This window comes from Apus apus, chromosome 1 (genome assembly GCF_020740795.1).
Source record: "Apus apus isolate bApuApu2 chromosome 1, bApuApu2.pri.cur, whole genome shotgun sequence".
Classification (NCBI taxonomy): Eukaryota; Metazoa; Chordata; class Aves; order Apodiformes; family Apodidae; genus Apus; species Apus apus.
Window position 1 is genome coordinate 174,981,859 of NC_067282.1, and position 17,133 is coordinate 174,998,991.

Sequence of the window (17,133 nt, forward strand, 5' to 3'; positions counted from 1 at the left end):
TTGCAGTAGCCAGCTAATCATATCAGCTGTTTGTACTCCTCCCCTTCTGTCTCTAGAGACAACAATATGTAGGCAAATTGCTTTTACAATTGGTGTTTAAAGCTCTTTCTAGTGAAATAGATTCTTAAAATTTAGAGATTACATTGGGACATAAAAAGTTTTTATTTTAGAGGGTAGAAAAGAAAGGAGACTGTAGTTCTGAAAGATCACATGCTGCTTTCTTATTTTTTATTAAGGAAATTACTTTACAGAGGAGTAAATAAGTACTTGTTTATGCATGGAGTGTGTACTCCTAGTTAGTAATACTGGTAAGACTATAGTGGATTCTCAGAAAAACCATCTGAGATTGCTGAGAACATTAGGCACAAGTTGGAGAACATTTCGTGCTAGACTCTGAACTTTATTGCACATACAGTTTTAATACAGTATTCAGAGCTTCAGCAAATGTTTAAAATGTTGTTAAATATGGCTTTAAGATTAACATTATAAACGTTGTGGTTTTTTCACAGATTGAAATAGATAATGGTGATGAGTTAACTGCTGACTTCCTTTATGAAGAGGTTCATCCAAAACAACATGCTCACAAACAAAATTTTGCTAAGCCAAAAGGTCCTGCAGGGAAGAGGGGAACACGAAGACTGATTAGAGGTCCAGCAGAGACTGAAACGCATAGTGACTAGAAACTGTTGTGTTTGTTATAAAGCATTACAGTAAGAAATGAAATTGTTGCTTTTGGTAATGAACTGCAATCATTCCATTTATAGATGCTAGGGAAAAAAAAGCAGCTCTTTTTACTCTTCTGACCTCAACACTTTTTATATTGTTACATGATTATATTTTTCTTGGCCATGTTTTACAACATGTGGAAGAGCTAGTTATTTTAAATCTAGAAGAGGAAAACTAAGCTAGTGCACCTTTATTTTAAATTAGAATGCATTTTTAATAGCTGTATCTGTGATCATAAACTTTGCAAACATAAGACTGTTAAGCTGCTGTATTCTCTAAGTTACAGCTGTATGGCTAGAGAACAAACCTGTATTCTTATGAGTAGCCTATTGAGTTAACCCCCAAGAGGTACTGTTGAGGTAACCCCCAAGAGTTACTGTGTGAGGAGAGATGGAAGATGTATATAGCATTGTCCCACATATATTTTTCCTTGTAGCTGTTATGCAGAGTAGTACAGCAGCACCTTTTCTTCTGGTTTTGACATGATACATTGTTGAGTTGTATTGTTTTGTTTAATAGCATAAACTAAATTCAATTATCCATCATATAATGTGTTCAGAAATATCTGGATATTTTCCCATGCAAAAGCATGGTAATTTCAAATTTATGAATAATGTTGTGGAATTGTCTTTTAAAGAAATCTGACATCAAACCACTATAGCTTTTCCAGACTTCTATACCACTTGTAAGCCTTACATACTAAGTACTGAATGACCAAGTAAATGGTTATTAAAAGTGCATGAGTTAGTATACTCAGTAGATTATGGAGCTGCTTTCAAAGCAATATGCTTGAAGTTTCTAATAAATAATTGATTATCTGTGCACTTGGATTAAAACTGTAAATTTAGGAACAATTGGAATAGATCTGCTTCATAATGGTTATTCTTAAGAGTCTAGTCCATTTGCAGTATCAACTGCAATTTTAACTTTCAAAGTATTCTGAAAATTACTTTTCAGAAATGTTTGAACTTTAATAGCAACTTAAATCTGTAACAAAATCCAGCTAGGTCTTGAGTAACTGCTGCCAGCACCTGGTTAGGATTTTGTTTGTTGTTTTTTTTCCCCTTCTCCAAGAGTAAAATCAGCCAGAATAGTCTAAACTTGATTGAACCATGAGTAATGTGTTTAATAGGAAAAGGAAAAATAGATTATTTTAGTAAGTGGATTAAATGAGAATTAGATGTGGAAATTAAGTATTGGATGACCTTAAATATTTAAAATACTGTAATGAGGCCAATACTAGTGGATAGATTATATTCCCCAGTAGGGACTTGCTTTTTAGTGTCTTCTATGTGAGCTTTGTGCTTTTTTGAGTTCATTGGGGTTTTTTTAAAGCTTTGTGGGACTTGCAAGTCCTGGTTCACTGCATATTATTGTAGATGCTGGGTGTACACATTATATAGCTGAATAATGTGTTTACCTGGTGGAAGGTAGATTTTTAACCTAGTTTTGTAGGGAAAATTATGCTTTGACACTATTAGTTCCTGATAAAATTTGTTTTATCTTAATATATATTATTTTGTTTGGAGATACTAGCCTGTTATTGACATCTGAGATTGCACTATATAATGTGAAGATTGCAATAGTTGGTTTTACTGTGGTTTTTTTATCTACAGTAGAAATTCGACACCTCAGCTTTTTTCATTTAATCTCATACACTACATCCATCCAATTTGATAGCTCTTGATCCTCAACTAATCTCCTGCTTGCCCTTAGCTACTGTGTTCTTTTTCTGCCTCCTGCCTTCTCCCTCTAGGGCAAGGAGCTGGTCTTTGAAATGTTTCTTCAATGTACTACCTGTCAGGCAAGCGTCCTCGTGTTTTAAACATGACTAACGTGTGGCTCACTGTGCACTGTAATTAAATGTATTTTTATTTGAACTCTGAATCTTTTCAGCATATGTAATTCACTTTGGGTATGGGTTTTGGAGGTTTTGTTTTTGAAGGAAAACCTTTTAGTGTAGCAGTTAAAAATTACTGCTAGAGGGTTGTTTGAATTTAGTATTTCTGCCTGTGTGTCAGCCATACCAAGAGTGCACGTACATTTTTTACACTTACTTGAGCCATTAGAGAAGTTCAGTTTTTTAGTACCAAATGTTTTAGACAATGAACAGTTTGACCTGACAAGGTTAAGTGCATGTTGTGTTTTGTTTTTTTTTCCCCTAATCCTACCCTAGGGAGATGAGGGTAGGAGGTAGGAAGCTTAATCTGGAGGATGGTGAGAGCTGGTTAAGTGATTATGTGAGGGAGTTTATAAGGAGCTGCTTTATAGTTTGGCCCAGACCAGACATAGTAAATTATCTTGAAAATATTCTATGTGGGGGTGTACAAACCCCTGATCAGCCAGAAGACAGCAATGTCCTGAGCATGTTTCCCACTCACCTCTTCCCTAAAAAAGAATTATATGAAGTCTTGCACTGCCAATGGCCTCTCCAGGGCTCTTGTAGTTGTTCTCCTGACAAAGCAATAAGAAGCTTCTGATCTTTTTGTGAGATTTATCACGTTTACATCTGCATAGTTGCCTCACATAACACACTATTGTTACTTAGTGGTCAGAGCCAGCATAAAATGAGGGCATTAAAGAAAGTTACTCTTTTACTGTCTCTGATAATTTAATAATTGAAAGTGTCCATTCAAAGTTATTGTTGGCCTTCATAAAGCCCAGGAGCAATGCATCTGCTTGGAGTTAACTAACAAACTATTAAGTACTTGTTAACTAACATGAAAGGTAGTAATTTTTAGAATGTTTATGTTGCAAGGTAGAGAGAATTTGATGTTTTAAAAGACTCTAATCAGTGGTTTGTAAAACTAGTCAAGGTAATAATTGCTCTCTTACTTCAATAGACACATTGACCAACACAATTTTTGATTTATGGTATCTATATATTCAATGAAAATGCTCAATTCAATTCAACTCAATTCAGATGCTCAAATTAACTAAGTTTACTGTATCTGTTTTCTAATTTACTTTATAAATAAAGATTGATGCTTTAGTTTGGTGCTGTCTGAATCATTTTACAATCTCTTTAACAAAGATCTGTATTCCAACATCATGATGTGTAAGTAACAGGCAGTTCTTATAGGATTAGAAGGCAGGATAGAAAAAGTGATTGCAGGTTAAGAAGGGAGGTGGGCAGAAACAGAGTTCCTGGCTTTTGTGATTGGAGAAAATCAGTTACGTTGGAAACGGCTACTTTCCTTCTCTTTGCACCTTGTGTATTTTAAAACAAAGTTCCCATATAAGTTAGCTAGTTTTACCTAATGACTTAACACCTCACACTTTCATTCCTCACTAGAATAGCAGCAAATCAGTTAGAAACATTTTTTCACTTGCATGAAATGGTAGCTAACATGCTTCATTTTCAGTTGACAGCAGCACTTCAAGCAGTCATGGTCTAGTAGGACAGAAGAACAAGAACACAATTTGATTCTCCTAATCCTTAAAACATCATGGCTGGTGCATAAACAAAATTGTTCTACAGTACTGCAGGGCAACAGTGCTGACTGGGGAGTTACTACAGCAAACACACTTCAGGGCAACACTGTGGATGTATCCCAGCTCCAGAGAACACTAACAAGCAGAAGTGACCTAGTAAGTTAAGATTTCTTAACAGCTGCAGATGCTTAAAACTGAAGAATAGCTTAAACAGATTTTATTTTGATTTAGCTTTATAGCAGCTTCTCTTTCCAAAAGCCCAGGTTCACATAAGTACAGCTTTATTCCAAGCAGTGAGGTTAGCACAACGTCATCATCAGAAATGCAAGCAACCTAAAATTCCTATTGTTCCAAGGCTCCAAGTTTTAATAGCAGAAAAAATCATCTGCAACCATAATGCAGAGTTTTTGTGTATGTTAACAACCTTTTACAACTTGTGCTCAATAACACTAGAAGCTGTTTAGGTGGATACCTTTTTCTAAACTAACTTACCAATTTTAAAAGGCAACAGAGAATGAGCTAATAGACAGAGCTCCTACTAATAAAAATAGAAGCATTAGAAATCACATGCTTTCTACAAAGAGAGAGAGAGAGAGATATATATATATCCCTGAATGTAGTCAGTTTCTCAGTTTCCTTTTCCTATGATAATCATGGATTTCCAATTCAGCTGTAAGCCATCACATAAAAGTTCATAAGGTTGCAAAAAAGGTTTATATGAAAATAACCTCTTTTATTTGAAATGGTAGTATTTTCATACCTACTTAGTCCAAAGTATTTGGAATATCACTAGTCACTTCTGTTCCATTTTTAGTCTGCTTTGATCTGTCAATGTTTCTATTTTAGAAAGCTTTCCATGTCATTTTAAAAAGTATATTTTAATATTTATTTATTTATTAGCATACATAGATATCTATGAATACACAAACAAGCTTAATTATTTGACTAAGGAAAATGGAAGAATCTGGCTTACCAGAATTATTAGTCTGTCCCCTTTAAGAAAATAAACCATCTGTATTTAAAACCCATATGGAATCTTCTCCTAAGTGTAAAATATTCAAAGTAGCTAGGAGTCTTCCTATGAACAAAAATTAAATGGTTTGTCATCATATAGAGTTCGCTGGAAGAAAGCTGTATCTAGCTTTGTATTTGCACTGCAAGATAATGATTTTGCTTGTGAATCCTTGAAAGCAAGGAACAATGTACAGTGTGTCCTGCAGCACTTATTTGACTAAAACTAATCCTGAAAAGACTTTTTGAAAAACAGTCACGTTCACAAACACTACCAGTTACTACCCTGTTACTGTCATATACCTTTGTAGGAGACATAGCTGATACTTGGAAATCAAAAGAATTAAATAGATTCTGTTATGGAAATGCACTTAAAAAGGCTGTGGAGAAAATGTAGCAGCACTGCCATTTGTTAATATAAAAAATGTGTTAATACAAAAAAATAAAAGTTCTCTCATGTTGAGGGTCCAGCGGCTAAGGGTGTGTGAAAACGCTGCTCAGTCAACAAAAATAACAATAGTGACAGGCCAACAGCACCCCTTACATGCAGACCAGAAAGTTCTGGAAAACAGAAAAGCTGATAATGTTGCACTAAATACTAATAAAATATTTGCTATTGATATCTCCTCCATTTCAAAAAACATGTACCAGAAGAAACATGTATCAAATTTTTATCTCTTGTAGATGCTTTTGAACCTGCAAGAGAACAGATAGAAATATAAATAACTGATACTGTAACCACACACACACACTCTCTCAAAATAAGCCTTTTATCTGAAAGACTACATACCATCTTAATGTCTGGCCTTCTGTTTTTTCTCTCATTCAGACACTTCTCAGCAACTGAATACATTTTATGAACTGAAGGTGCAGCCCAGTCACTCATCTTTTCATCAACATAATCCTCAATAGTTGCTTCCTCATCCTCAATTTCATCTTTGATACTTAACTACAAGAGAGTTTGAACCAATGAGCAAATAACATTGTGAGCAGCTGAACATTATGCACTCCACATTAACACTTTAAAAACTTGCTTTTGAATGTTCATTTCTCTTCTCACCACTTTTCTAGACAAAGAATAGTGACAATGGTTTAGCAGCATTATTCATCAAAATCTGTAAAAACAGACTATGAGACTATAAATGGACTACACATCCTTATCATAAATTATTTCTAATTAACACAAAATAATAAAGCAATTTTCTTTAAGCTGCATTTAATCTCTCATTTCAAGCGCCAGTTTCTTAGTTTTGTCTCTTTTTTAAGGGAAGCATGATCAACATAAAAGTATTCATATTTACTTAACTCAGAAACCTGCAGGCTAAAGCATGAATAATTTCTTTTTTTGTTCAACTTTACGAACCTTCTTTCTGTAAATTGATGCCTTATGTCACCAGCCTCGGTGAAGGGTGTATCTATTCTAGGGAAACTTCTAGTTTGAAATAAATTTTTAAATTTTACTGGGTTTGTCCAAAGCTCTCCAGCTCCCATGCACTTAGAATGTGCTATCTGCAATCACAAATCCTGTTTGAGGAATATCTCAGACAAGTCAGCAAGGTAAATGAAGCAAAAAATAAAAATACAAGTGAGTAGAGACAGGTCTTCTGCCTTCCTCTATGAGTTTGTCTGAAATTGCTAACATTCAACTAAGCCCAAAATTTTCAAAGCTAAGGATGCCACAGTATCTTACACTGACCATTTTTTTATGCTTCCAAAAGCACATTATAAAGATAAACTGTAGCAGTCAAATCAGACTTCACATTTCCTTTTAGATCCTATCTCTGAAAAAGCCTGCTTCAAAAAAACCCACAACCTTAAGATTCAATTTGACAGGGATTGAGTTCTCCAAGGTCTTTACAAAGCTCAACAGGATAAGTATTATGCTACTCCAGAAGATGCACCTTAGAGGAAAAATATTCTATTAATAGTATACAGGTATTCCTAAAGCTGTGAAGAAAGTGATCTGCTATAAAACAAGTAAGGAACAAAACTAATCCGAACCTCAATGCTATTCCACACTTAACAAACAAGTAGGTCTTTGTGTAAAAAATATTCTAAGAAAACCTTGGATTAAGTAGTTCAGAATTTAATTTTAAGCTAAATGAAAGGCTAAATCATGGGCAGCCTTGTAAAATGGTTAGTTCAAGAGAGTGAACTCTGAGAAATTAGTTTCCTAATTAGTAGACTGAATTACTCATTGAATAGTAAGAAAGGAAACACAATTCAACCCACCCCTCACCATGCAAAGAAACTTACATTTCAAACTTCTCTAACTTTAAAAACACAAGTTATTTGCAAATTATTTGTAAAGTTGAAGAGAAATACATTGAGAAATACACACAGAAATTGATAAGAAATACAAAGAACCCTAAAAAAACAATTGAGATGAATAGTTTAAAATTTTCTGGTGACTGAGGAACAATCAAGGTATCTGGGTATAACAGGAGTATGCTGATAAAGTGTAATGGTATTCCAGAAAGAAGCAGTGCCAAACCAAAGGGAATTACAGTATCTGACTGGAAGATGACAACCTTGGGGTCTGAACAAGCCAAGAGATTAAAGTTTCAGCCTCACCTCTAACACAAACATTGACACAAGAGCTGTTCCCATAACTAGGTATTCTGATGACTAATTTGCTTGTCTCAGAAGCTGTTAACTCATAATGATTTCACATAAAGTGATCTTGAAGCAGGAGGAGGGGAGGAGAAAGCAAAAGGAACATACCAGTAGCTGTGGCTCCCTGTTTTCATCTACTGGAGGAAGACCTGTTATTATCTCTAGTAAGACCTAGGGAAAAAAAAAAAACACAATAACAAAACAAACAAACAAACCAACCAATCAGAGAAGAAAAGTAAGCATAGATTAATCCTTGACATAAATACCACTTGCAAAAAGGAGCATGACCCCCGGTCTTTCAAAGGAATGGTCATAGGATCTGTGTTTGTCCAAAGATAGGTCTCTATAGAACTGATAATTGTTGCTTTTGTTCCTACCTTTATTTTATTAACTGCTATTAGCAGTATGGTTTATATATTTCAACTCAAGCTTTTCTCACCCTACACTGTACTGCTTCAAAGCAAGACAGAAGGATTTCCAGAGTATTCAGACTCAGTATCTGGCCCACATTCCCATGAAACTAGCAATTAAGATCTCAGGTCTATTCAGAATTAATTACTCTCTCAAATACTAGGCTCATGTCTTTTTTATACTCAGCTTGAAGGCAAATCCCACAAGGACAGCATACATTTGATACTTAAAAATAAGAAAGCACACTTAATTTTGGCATGTTTTTTTAGGTTTGTTTTTTTAGCCTGAGTTACATTTTTGTGCAATACTATGCAAAAAGAAACAATACTCCACATTACTTCAAAACTACATTTAGCTAGAACTTGGAATGTTATTTTACTCTAGTCCTTCACTTGCAAAATTTACATTTTAATGTAATTATTGTAATAATTAGCAAATTCAATGTTTTAATCAATATATTGGAATTATTTTACCAGTCAAAGTTTAGAAACACTATCTTAAGAGCACATCTATTGGGAAAAGGATAAATGATAGATCACAGTGGATTATTTAATTTCAGATATTCTTGGGCTTGTATGCTTTTATCATTTACAAGAAAAGTAATATACTGCTTCCTACATGCTACTTACTACTCCAAAACTGAAGATATCAGATTTAGGTGTTATCTCTCCTCGCAGAGCTTCAGGTGCCATATAGGCTGCTGTTCCAACAACTCTTTCAGTCATGATTGTTTGTGTGAATGTTACAGATGCTCTTGCAAGTCCAAAGTCAGAAATTTTGGGCATGTATGTATCAGTTAATAAGATATTTGCACTGGGAGAGAGGGGAGAAAAAAAAAAAAAAAAATTCTAAACCATTACAGTCATTAGGTTTTGTAACAGACTAACAGCTCTTCAGCAACTAAATGCAAACTGCTATTTTGACCATCCCTTGAAATCTAAGATACTTATTCATTTTTCATAAAACCAAGATGTAAGAGTCAATTTTGTTGGAAATTCCTCAATTTCAAAATTAATTGCTCTAAATAAATAAAGAACTGGCTTTCAGGATCAAGTAATGTTTTTTTTGCGTGCATGCATGCACGCAAAAAAAAATGAGCAAAAAAAACCAAGGAAAAAAAGCAGATATGCCCTCTACCCCCAAATCCTACAAACATTTCTTATAAGAGACCAGTAATGTTACACCCGTGTTTTGGATCTGAATTCTCTAAGAAGGATAACAGAGATCTGATCAACTGGTACTGGATCACAGTAAAATTCTTAACTGGCTAAATCTCTAATTGGAACTAACAAAAGCAGGTTTTTCTATCTACCATCTAATACTAGGTCAACCATTACAAATTCACATGCCAAATTAATACTAATGGTCTTATTCTTTCCCTGGAAGAGGAACAGAAAACTTATTCGTGCTGGAAAAACGTATGTGTTGTCTCTACTTGATCTCCCCAGTTTTTACTTAGAAAAAAACTGAAGGAAGCTCATCTGAAAGACCTTAAAGTTTTTATGAAATACTCAGCGGGATAAATTACAGTATAAATCTTCTATTTTTTTTAAAACTTGTAGCACTTGGAAGCATTTTAAAATAACTTGATTTAACATTTTCTGTAATGCTCCTCATTTTCTGCCCCCCTTAACGGAACCATAATAAAACCACAGTCAGACACATGTAAGACCTTCTAGAAAATTACATGCCTAACTTTCCCTTCTTTACCAAACCACGACAAGATTAACACAGCTGTAAGTTACAACAGAACAGACCTGCTATAAATACTGTTAAATATAAGGCCACTGCAAAAGGCCAAACAATAGTCAAAGTACTATCCACCAACTGGTTTTGTATTTAAAGCTCAACTTCTAAAATAAAGAAGAATAGGATCACAACTTCATAAATCTGAGCTTCTTTAACAGCTGGAGTCAAGCCTAAAGAGTGGTCTCCTTCTTTATACACCACAAGGAGCACACCAGAAGCAAGTTTTACTGAAACCATCAAGTTTTGAGAGGTAAAGGAACTATTGCCTGGGCACAACCAAGCAAAAAACTATTGACAACTCTGAAAACATCCATTCAGTCATGTCCCCTTTAGCCTATAGAGAAGTTTTTCATAGTGCCTGTGTGGTTATGAATTGTCTTCACACATCATGGCAAAATGAAGACTAAGGTAAACCTTTTCAGATGTCTCTTCATCTAAGTTTTACCTGGGAGTAGTAGAACTATTAATGATACCAACCAAATTTACCAAACTATTCACACTGCAAGTGCAAGAGGTTGCAAAATGGAATCCAAACAAAGGAAAAAACAAAAACCCCACATGATAATGATCAACTCACAGCAGCTAGAAGGGTAGAGCAGCACAGGGTAAAAAATGCGTCCCTTCCAGTCATTATATTTGTCCAGAGGCTTAAGCAGGGAAGAAAGAAGAAACAAATTGTCAAAGCAGCAAGAATGTTTTATCAGGCAGCTGAAGCAAAAACTTGTCCCTAACAAGCTGGAAGGTCACAAAACCAAAGAGGCCTACATTTAGCAGAAAGCCAGAAAGCTATTCAAACATTCATCTGTGACACCCAGTCATTTGCTCCTTCTTAAGCCTCAGAAGGAGTAAAGGATTTGGGGGCTTTTCTTCGAAGATTTCAATCGCTTTGGTATTTAAAACCCCCGCACAAAACCAACACGACGAACTGTACCAAGGAAGGGCAAAAAAACCCCAAACAACCCTACAACAAAACCCCCACCTTTTCTGAGCTGTGATATCCCTAGAAAAAATTCTGGTATGACAAACAAGTGCACATGCATTATCCTTGAAGAACCCTGAGCTTCAAAATGTCACTGAAATTATTTTACTGCTTTCAAAATAAATAGTAAATCAAAGAAGACACTCTGAAGAAACGTGCTGGGGGAAAAAAAAAAAAAAAAAAAGGTGGGTTTTCTTCTGAAAAAAATCCCCATTTAAAAAGTTACTATGTTCTCTAGCAGCAGCTTTTCAATAGCAGCAGTTGTGAAAGAACAGCACATCTGGATGTCCTCGCAGCACTCAAATAACTATCTGATAGTAACTGATTACAATAGCTTCATAATTATCTTTAGAAGTTTGTACCAGTCATGTCCTTGTGGAACAGACAAGATTATGGTGATGGATGTTACTTGCAGAAAAGATTGTGCCCTTGACTGAAACTGATTCTTGCAGTTTGTCTTCTTTAAAATTATTACCAGGGGGAAGAAAAAAAAGAAAAAAGGAAAAATACCAAAAAAACTGAAGAGGGAAAAAGGGGAAATGCAGTCAGTGATAGTCAGCAGCTTTTACCTTTTATTTTACCTTTTAATATCTCTGTGAATATGACTATTTTCGTGCAAAAAGTTGATGCCATTTGCTGTGCCTTTAGCAATTTTACATCTTGTATTCCAAGGAATTGATGGAGTGCCATCCTTGAATAAGAAGGGAGAAAGGCAAGTAGAAAGGTAAAAATCTAATATATATGTTCACATAGAACAAAACGTAAAAAACCACAATCCAAAACCATTTTCTTGCTATGCTTTGTGGCTTTCAAGCAATTCATTAAAAGGACTAATAGTATACATTTCATAATTTACTTGGGCAGAAATGCATTCATTTGTCAATCAAGTCTTTCCCCTGAATTTTGCCTTTGATTAATTAATCCGTTGCAAAAAGTGTTCTTGGTAATATTAAACTCTGCCCCTACAAGGCTGCCTAAATGCAAAGAGCTATTTGTATCTACCACATCTTCCGCTGAGTTTCAGCACCGATACCACAGCCTTTTAACCCAAAGCAAAAAATTAAAAGCCATCAAAGCAAAACTGTTTCACCTAACAGTGAAGTCAATCTTCCAGTTCTTTTGGATTTACCACTTCTCAAGAGTTTAGCCCGATTCATGTTACTAACTCAACCTCAGAAGTGAGGACACCTACATTTTAAAGCCACTTCTTAATCCTGTCATTAGCCAAGGGAAGCGGATTGGAGCATCTCATCAATCTACCACCTCCCTCACCTGCTCCTCAAAGCACAGACAAAAAGAGGACATAAGCAAGAGTCCATGCCGCAAAGGCTTCCAGTGAAGTCAAACAATGAAGTTAAAGCAAGAACATACATTCAATATGCACATTCCTCACCTATTTGGTATTATCAGAAGATTCTGATGTATAGATTCTAACTTAGATTCCTTATGCTTTATATGATAAGTTTGTCTCTTCCTTGTAACAGTTTTAGATATTTCTACTTTGAATTACTACCAATCTTTTAAGCTCACTTGACGATAATGGCCGAAGTTACCTGGATTAACATTTTCATATACACCCTTGCCAAATACTGCTCATTTCCACAGATAAAGTTGTACTGCCTTAAGTAAAAATTAAGTCTCTCTTCTGCATTGATTCAGTTAAAAAAAAAAAAAAAGTTTACAATTGCAGATGTATAAGTAGGTGCAAACAAACCAACCTGAGATGGCAGGGCTACCAAACATGTTCTGTCCTTTCCCCAACCACTGCTACTCATTCTCATCCTAACACCACTTCTTTCCTGTTAGGGCAGGAGTGTTTATGCATGGCAAACATCTCCAGGAGAAAATTAAGGATTTTTTTCACCCCGATCAGTTCTCTAACCCAGCTCTTTCTCCAACTACTAAATGCTTGAGCCAGTACAACAGGAAGATCAGTTCAGAAAAAAGGCAAAACAACATCCTTTAGTTCTGGAGGCATGGGGGGTTGAAGTAGCACGAGTTTAAAATGTTCACAGATTATAATCTCAGAAGCTGCATTTGCTTAGTATTAAGCAGATTTTTGAGCACCTTCAACAAACTAACACAGACACTCACCTATTAGGTTAAGTCTGACTTACTATCAGTATCACTCTAACAAGTGACTCTTTGTCCTTCATACACAGAGTTGCCTCACCAAAAACAAAGCAACTTATTAAAGGCCAAGGCTAGAAGATATGTCATTTGACTAAATCAGAAGAAAACATTGCTTTTACACCAAATACTAATCAAAAAAAAAAGAACGCATATTTCATTTATTTAGGCACTTCAGAAAGAGACACACAGATAATGAACATTGCATTATAACCACTATCACAAAGGCAATGAACAAAGGACAATTGCACAATGCAAAATCTCAAGAACTAGCATAGAACATGCCAGTGTAAGAACCAGGGACAATACAGCAGCACCCCCTGCTCTGCTCCATGCAAGCACAGCAAGTCCAGCTCCTGTACCACTTTAGGTACTGGTACGTGACATTGGATTATCAGCCTGCTTTGACCTTATTGTGTCTAAAGCATTTGTATAAAATGTTATTGGAAGAATACCTGTGATTGTGTTTGTCTTTTAGAACAAAGAAGTAAGTGGAAAAACATCATTTGGCCAGGACAATTTCATACTGTTTTGAAGATATTTATGAAATGCCTATACCCTAACAAAGTAAGACAACTGGAAGTCAGAAAAGATTTTACTTACCAGACAAGCAAGTCTGTCAAGCAATGAACCGTTGGGCATGTATTCGTACACCAGACACGGCTGAGCACCATCACTTGAGAAACCAAGCAGTTCTACTAGATTCTCATGCTGACACCTACAGAAAAAAAATTGTTCAGATATACTCTGAAAGAGTCCCAAAAACTGAGGAAAGTACAAGGCAGAGGGGAACCTGATCCCAAATTATTTGTGTTATCTGCCAGCGAGATGCCCGTAAAAAGCCATAATGACATTGTAGAACACTGTACTCACTTTGCCATAATTCTTATTTCTTGATCAAACTGCTGCTTCAGGTCCTGAACACTAACATCAACCATCTACAATAGGAAGTATGTGACATTAATATCCCTGGCCATATTGAACTGCACAGTTGTTCATTAAAAAAAAAATAAAAAAAATTGTAAGCGTTTCTTTAGTTACATGTAACAACTACTTAACTATTTTAAATTTTTTTTATTCAACTAAAAAAGTATCAGAACTGGATTTCTAATTCCTTGATATACAACATTGTTGAACAAATGGATCCAGTTTCAGCACAGTCACCAACTTCTCCATTTAATTTCACTGCATCTACCCATTAATAGCACTTCTTTATATAAAACTAATTGTCCCCACCAACCATCAGTTATGAAGACTACAATTCTGTGGCAACAGGCACTTAGTTTGTGAATTGATTTTGAAGCCCTTCCTTTCTACCCCTTGTGTGGGGTGGAGGCAGAGGCACTGGGAGAGTACACTGCTTTTCCAGAAAACTGGCCTGAGCCACTCGAAGAAGAACTACAAAAAGGGCAAAACTTGTCTGCTGACTCACCACTCATGGGAATACAGGATGAGGTTCTCAACTCAACTGATGTTTAAAATGCTGACACTTTTTGAATTATATCACTCAACATTTTCCACAGATAAACAACTCTATACTATAAAATACACAGTCATTAAAAGAAAAATGCCCAGGACAACTCACAGCAATGAGCTTCTTGACAGCCACATCTCTGCCATTGATGTAGCCTTTGAACACAATGCCAAAGCCACCTTCTCCTAGTTTATTACCTCCAGCTGATTCTGGTCGTGCATCAAAATTATTTGTAACACTTTCCAAGTCATGAAACAAAAAATTATGGAAATCTGAAAGACATAATTGTCATTTAGCACAGCTGTGTTTTCACTTAGGAATATCAAATAGATGCTCTGCTTCAGTTCTATTAAACCAAAACTTTGCTACAATGCAACTCCTGACATAGTGGAGCCCTACTTCCAGTTTTGTGATTAAGATAGCAGAAAAAAATGTGAAATGCAGATAAACACACATAATTAGCTATGCATAATTTTCTTCACAACTAGCACTGTAGCAGCCTTGAGGTTGTATTTTTTGTTAATACTCATAATACAGGTAATAGAAATTAAATGTGCAGAAGTACAGAGAGCCACACTGCATCAGATTTAAAAATGTAGCTAGATCACATCATGTTTCTGACAGCAACCCAGAAGTCGACCTTTAGGAAGGAATGGACCAATCCTATACTTTTCTACAATGCTTTATTCACTCATATTTTCTCCATCATTCTTAAGTAATTTCTGGTATGTAAAATCCAGCTTTAAAACACAAGATGCCAGCCAGTCTACAAAATCAGTATTGATAAAGGGCAACAGGATTCTGTGTACCACAAAGTAAATTGCAATTTAATTAACAGTAAAGTTTTCCATCACAGTAGCCACCTTATTAGCAAGGTGTATCTCATATTCAGACATCTTATTACACAGGCTAAATCCACAGCCACACAGAACAAGAGCAAAAGCAAGATGTCTTTTCCCATAGATGCACTATGACAGAGCAGAGTAATTGCCCTAATGTATCACTATGATTTATTTCACATGGGGTGAAGGATACATCAGCAAACAAGACTGTACTTAATTCTACCAAACTAGGTGCCTACCTGTGTTACTTGACTGTGAGCTGCTGTTCTCTTGATTTAAATAGGAAGGAGCTGAACCTTGCTTCTCAGTACTCTGAGCTAAAATGGGTTTTAAAAATGCCACCTCTTTTTCCTGTATAGGCAGTTCTTTCTCATGTATAGGCAAGGTTTCCTGTGAAGAAAGAGGTAACATAACTTCTTGTGCCATCCTCACAGGTTCTGAAAACGGAATTTAGAAAAAGTGTTAACTACATTAGGAAGCAAAAACCAAGTCATATTAAGGTCTGTATTTACTAAGGTTAGGAGGCAAGTAAGAGTAATGAGAAAGTAATATTCTGCCCCAGTATCTAAACTGCAGGACTCTTATTTAAATAAACCTTGAAACTCTTATTTACAAATAATGAAAAATGAAAAATATATGGACTTTCCGTTATTTGATCTAATCCTTCCTGATGTTCAAGTTACTGTGAAGCTCTTTAGCATCTTAGTAACACTGAGAACACAGAGCACAATGTACAAGAGTAACAGTTACCTGGAAGCAAAAGCCTTGCTGGTGCTAGGAACTGATTCCTAACTAGCAGATCCACAAGATCGCCAACAGTACAGTTTGTCGTTCCCCAGTCATACAGTAATTCACATGTGGGGCTCTTCCCCATTTGTCCAAATGCCTCAAATCTCCTTAAAAGATAAATTAAGATCAACATTAAAAAAATAAAATAAACATGACCTGAAGAACCATGAAGAGGGGAGAGAGACTAAAGGTAAATGACAAAAAAAAATAAAACCGAAACAAAACCAACAAACATTCAGAATGTACTGAACTGTACTGTACACAAATTATTCTCAAATCTTCTGAAAATGTAGGTAAAAAGAATAAAGAAATTCAAACTCACTGGGAAAATATGCAAAATATGGGAAAAACTAAGGGAAAAATATGCATACACAGCTTCAACACTTTGTCCAGGACCAATATATATATCAGCACATGCAACTAACAGAGAAGAGAATGACAGTGAGAGACAGAGAGCAAGTCAGAGCCAGATCAAATGGAAATTTTCATCCATTTGGTATTCACACTTCATTTTGAATATTTTGAGATGAGCATTAAGCAAAAATTGAGATCTGTTACTCTGACCGATTTATTGTTATTATTATCGAAATAAAAACAAAGATCTAATGCTACCATCACTAGAAAGACAGGAAACCAAAGACTGACAAGTAGGGTATTTCAATTCTCACAACCTCTGAAACAGCTTAAGAATTCAAAAGGTCCTTCAGGAAACGTGTTCACAAAACACTGCTGCCATTGCTTCTTCATTAAACTTGTTAGTTTTAGGCCTTGGGCTCCCCACATTTGTTGGGCATTGCCTTGGGAACAGTGAATTAGGAGTTACAGTCCAGCTGTCTCTTGCACTGTTCTTGTGCGAAGATGCACAATTAAGTCAATGTCTAATGGTCTCTAGGACACAGAAAGTTACACAGACAATGCTGTATCACTAAACACATATGCCTGTGGCTCTAATTAATTCTGACTTCCTTAGT

At 35.6% G+C, this 17,133-nt stretch overlaps 2 protein-coding genes across 6 annotated transcripts in view; one reads left to right on the forward strand and one right to left on the reverse strand.

Annotated features, from left to right (window-relative positions):
* TWF1 (twinfilin actin binding protein 1) overlaps positions 1 to 3,718 on the forward strand; it is a 19,131-nt gene extending 15,413 nt beyond the window's left edge. Inside the window, exon 9 of the mRNA XM_051641575.1 lies at positions 510 to 3,718. Coding sequence (XP_051497535.1) covers positions 510 to 680 — 171 coding nt within the window. The 3' untranslated portion in view covers positions 681 to 3,718. The remainder of the gene's footprint in view (positions 1 to 509) is intronic.
* IRAK4 (interleukin 1 receptor associated kinase 4) overlaps positions 197 to 17,133 on the reverse strand; it is an 18,308-nt gene continuing 1,371 nt past the window's right edge. For 3 of the 5 annotated variants that reach the window (XM_051641535.1, XM_051641525.1, XM_051641540.1), the window contains exons 3-12: positions 16,124 to 16,269; positions 15,613 to 15,810; positions 14,643 to 14,803; positions 13,931 to 13,995; positions 13,661 to 13,775; positions 11,509 to 11,618; positions 8,829 to 9,012; positions 7,897 to 7,959; positions 5,963 to 6,121; positions 197 to 5,868 (exon numbers count right to left, since the gene is read on the reverse strand). In XM_051641535.1, the coding sequence (XP_051497495.1) occupies positions 5,836 to 5,868; positions 5,963 to 6,121; positions 7,897 to 7,959; positions 8,829 to 9,012; positions 11,509 to 11,618; positions 13,661 to 13,775; positions 13,931 to 13,995; positions 14,643 to 14,803; positions 15,613 to 15,810; positions 16,124 to 16,269 (1,234 nt within the window). In that variant the 3' untranslated portion in view covers positions 197 to 5,835. Of the gene's footprint in view, positions 5,869 to 5,962; positions 6,122 to 7,896; positions 7,960 to 8,817; positions 9,013 to 11,508; positions 11,619 to 13,660; positions 13,776 to 13,930; positions 13,996 to 14,642; positions 14,804 to 15,612; positions 15,811 to 16,123; positions 16,270 to 17,133 lie in introns of those variants that run through there. The other 2 variants (XR_007891724.1, XM_051641551.1) reach the window with 2 other exon arrangements.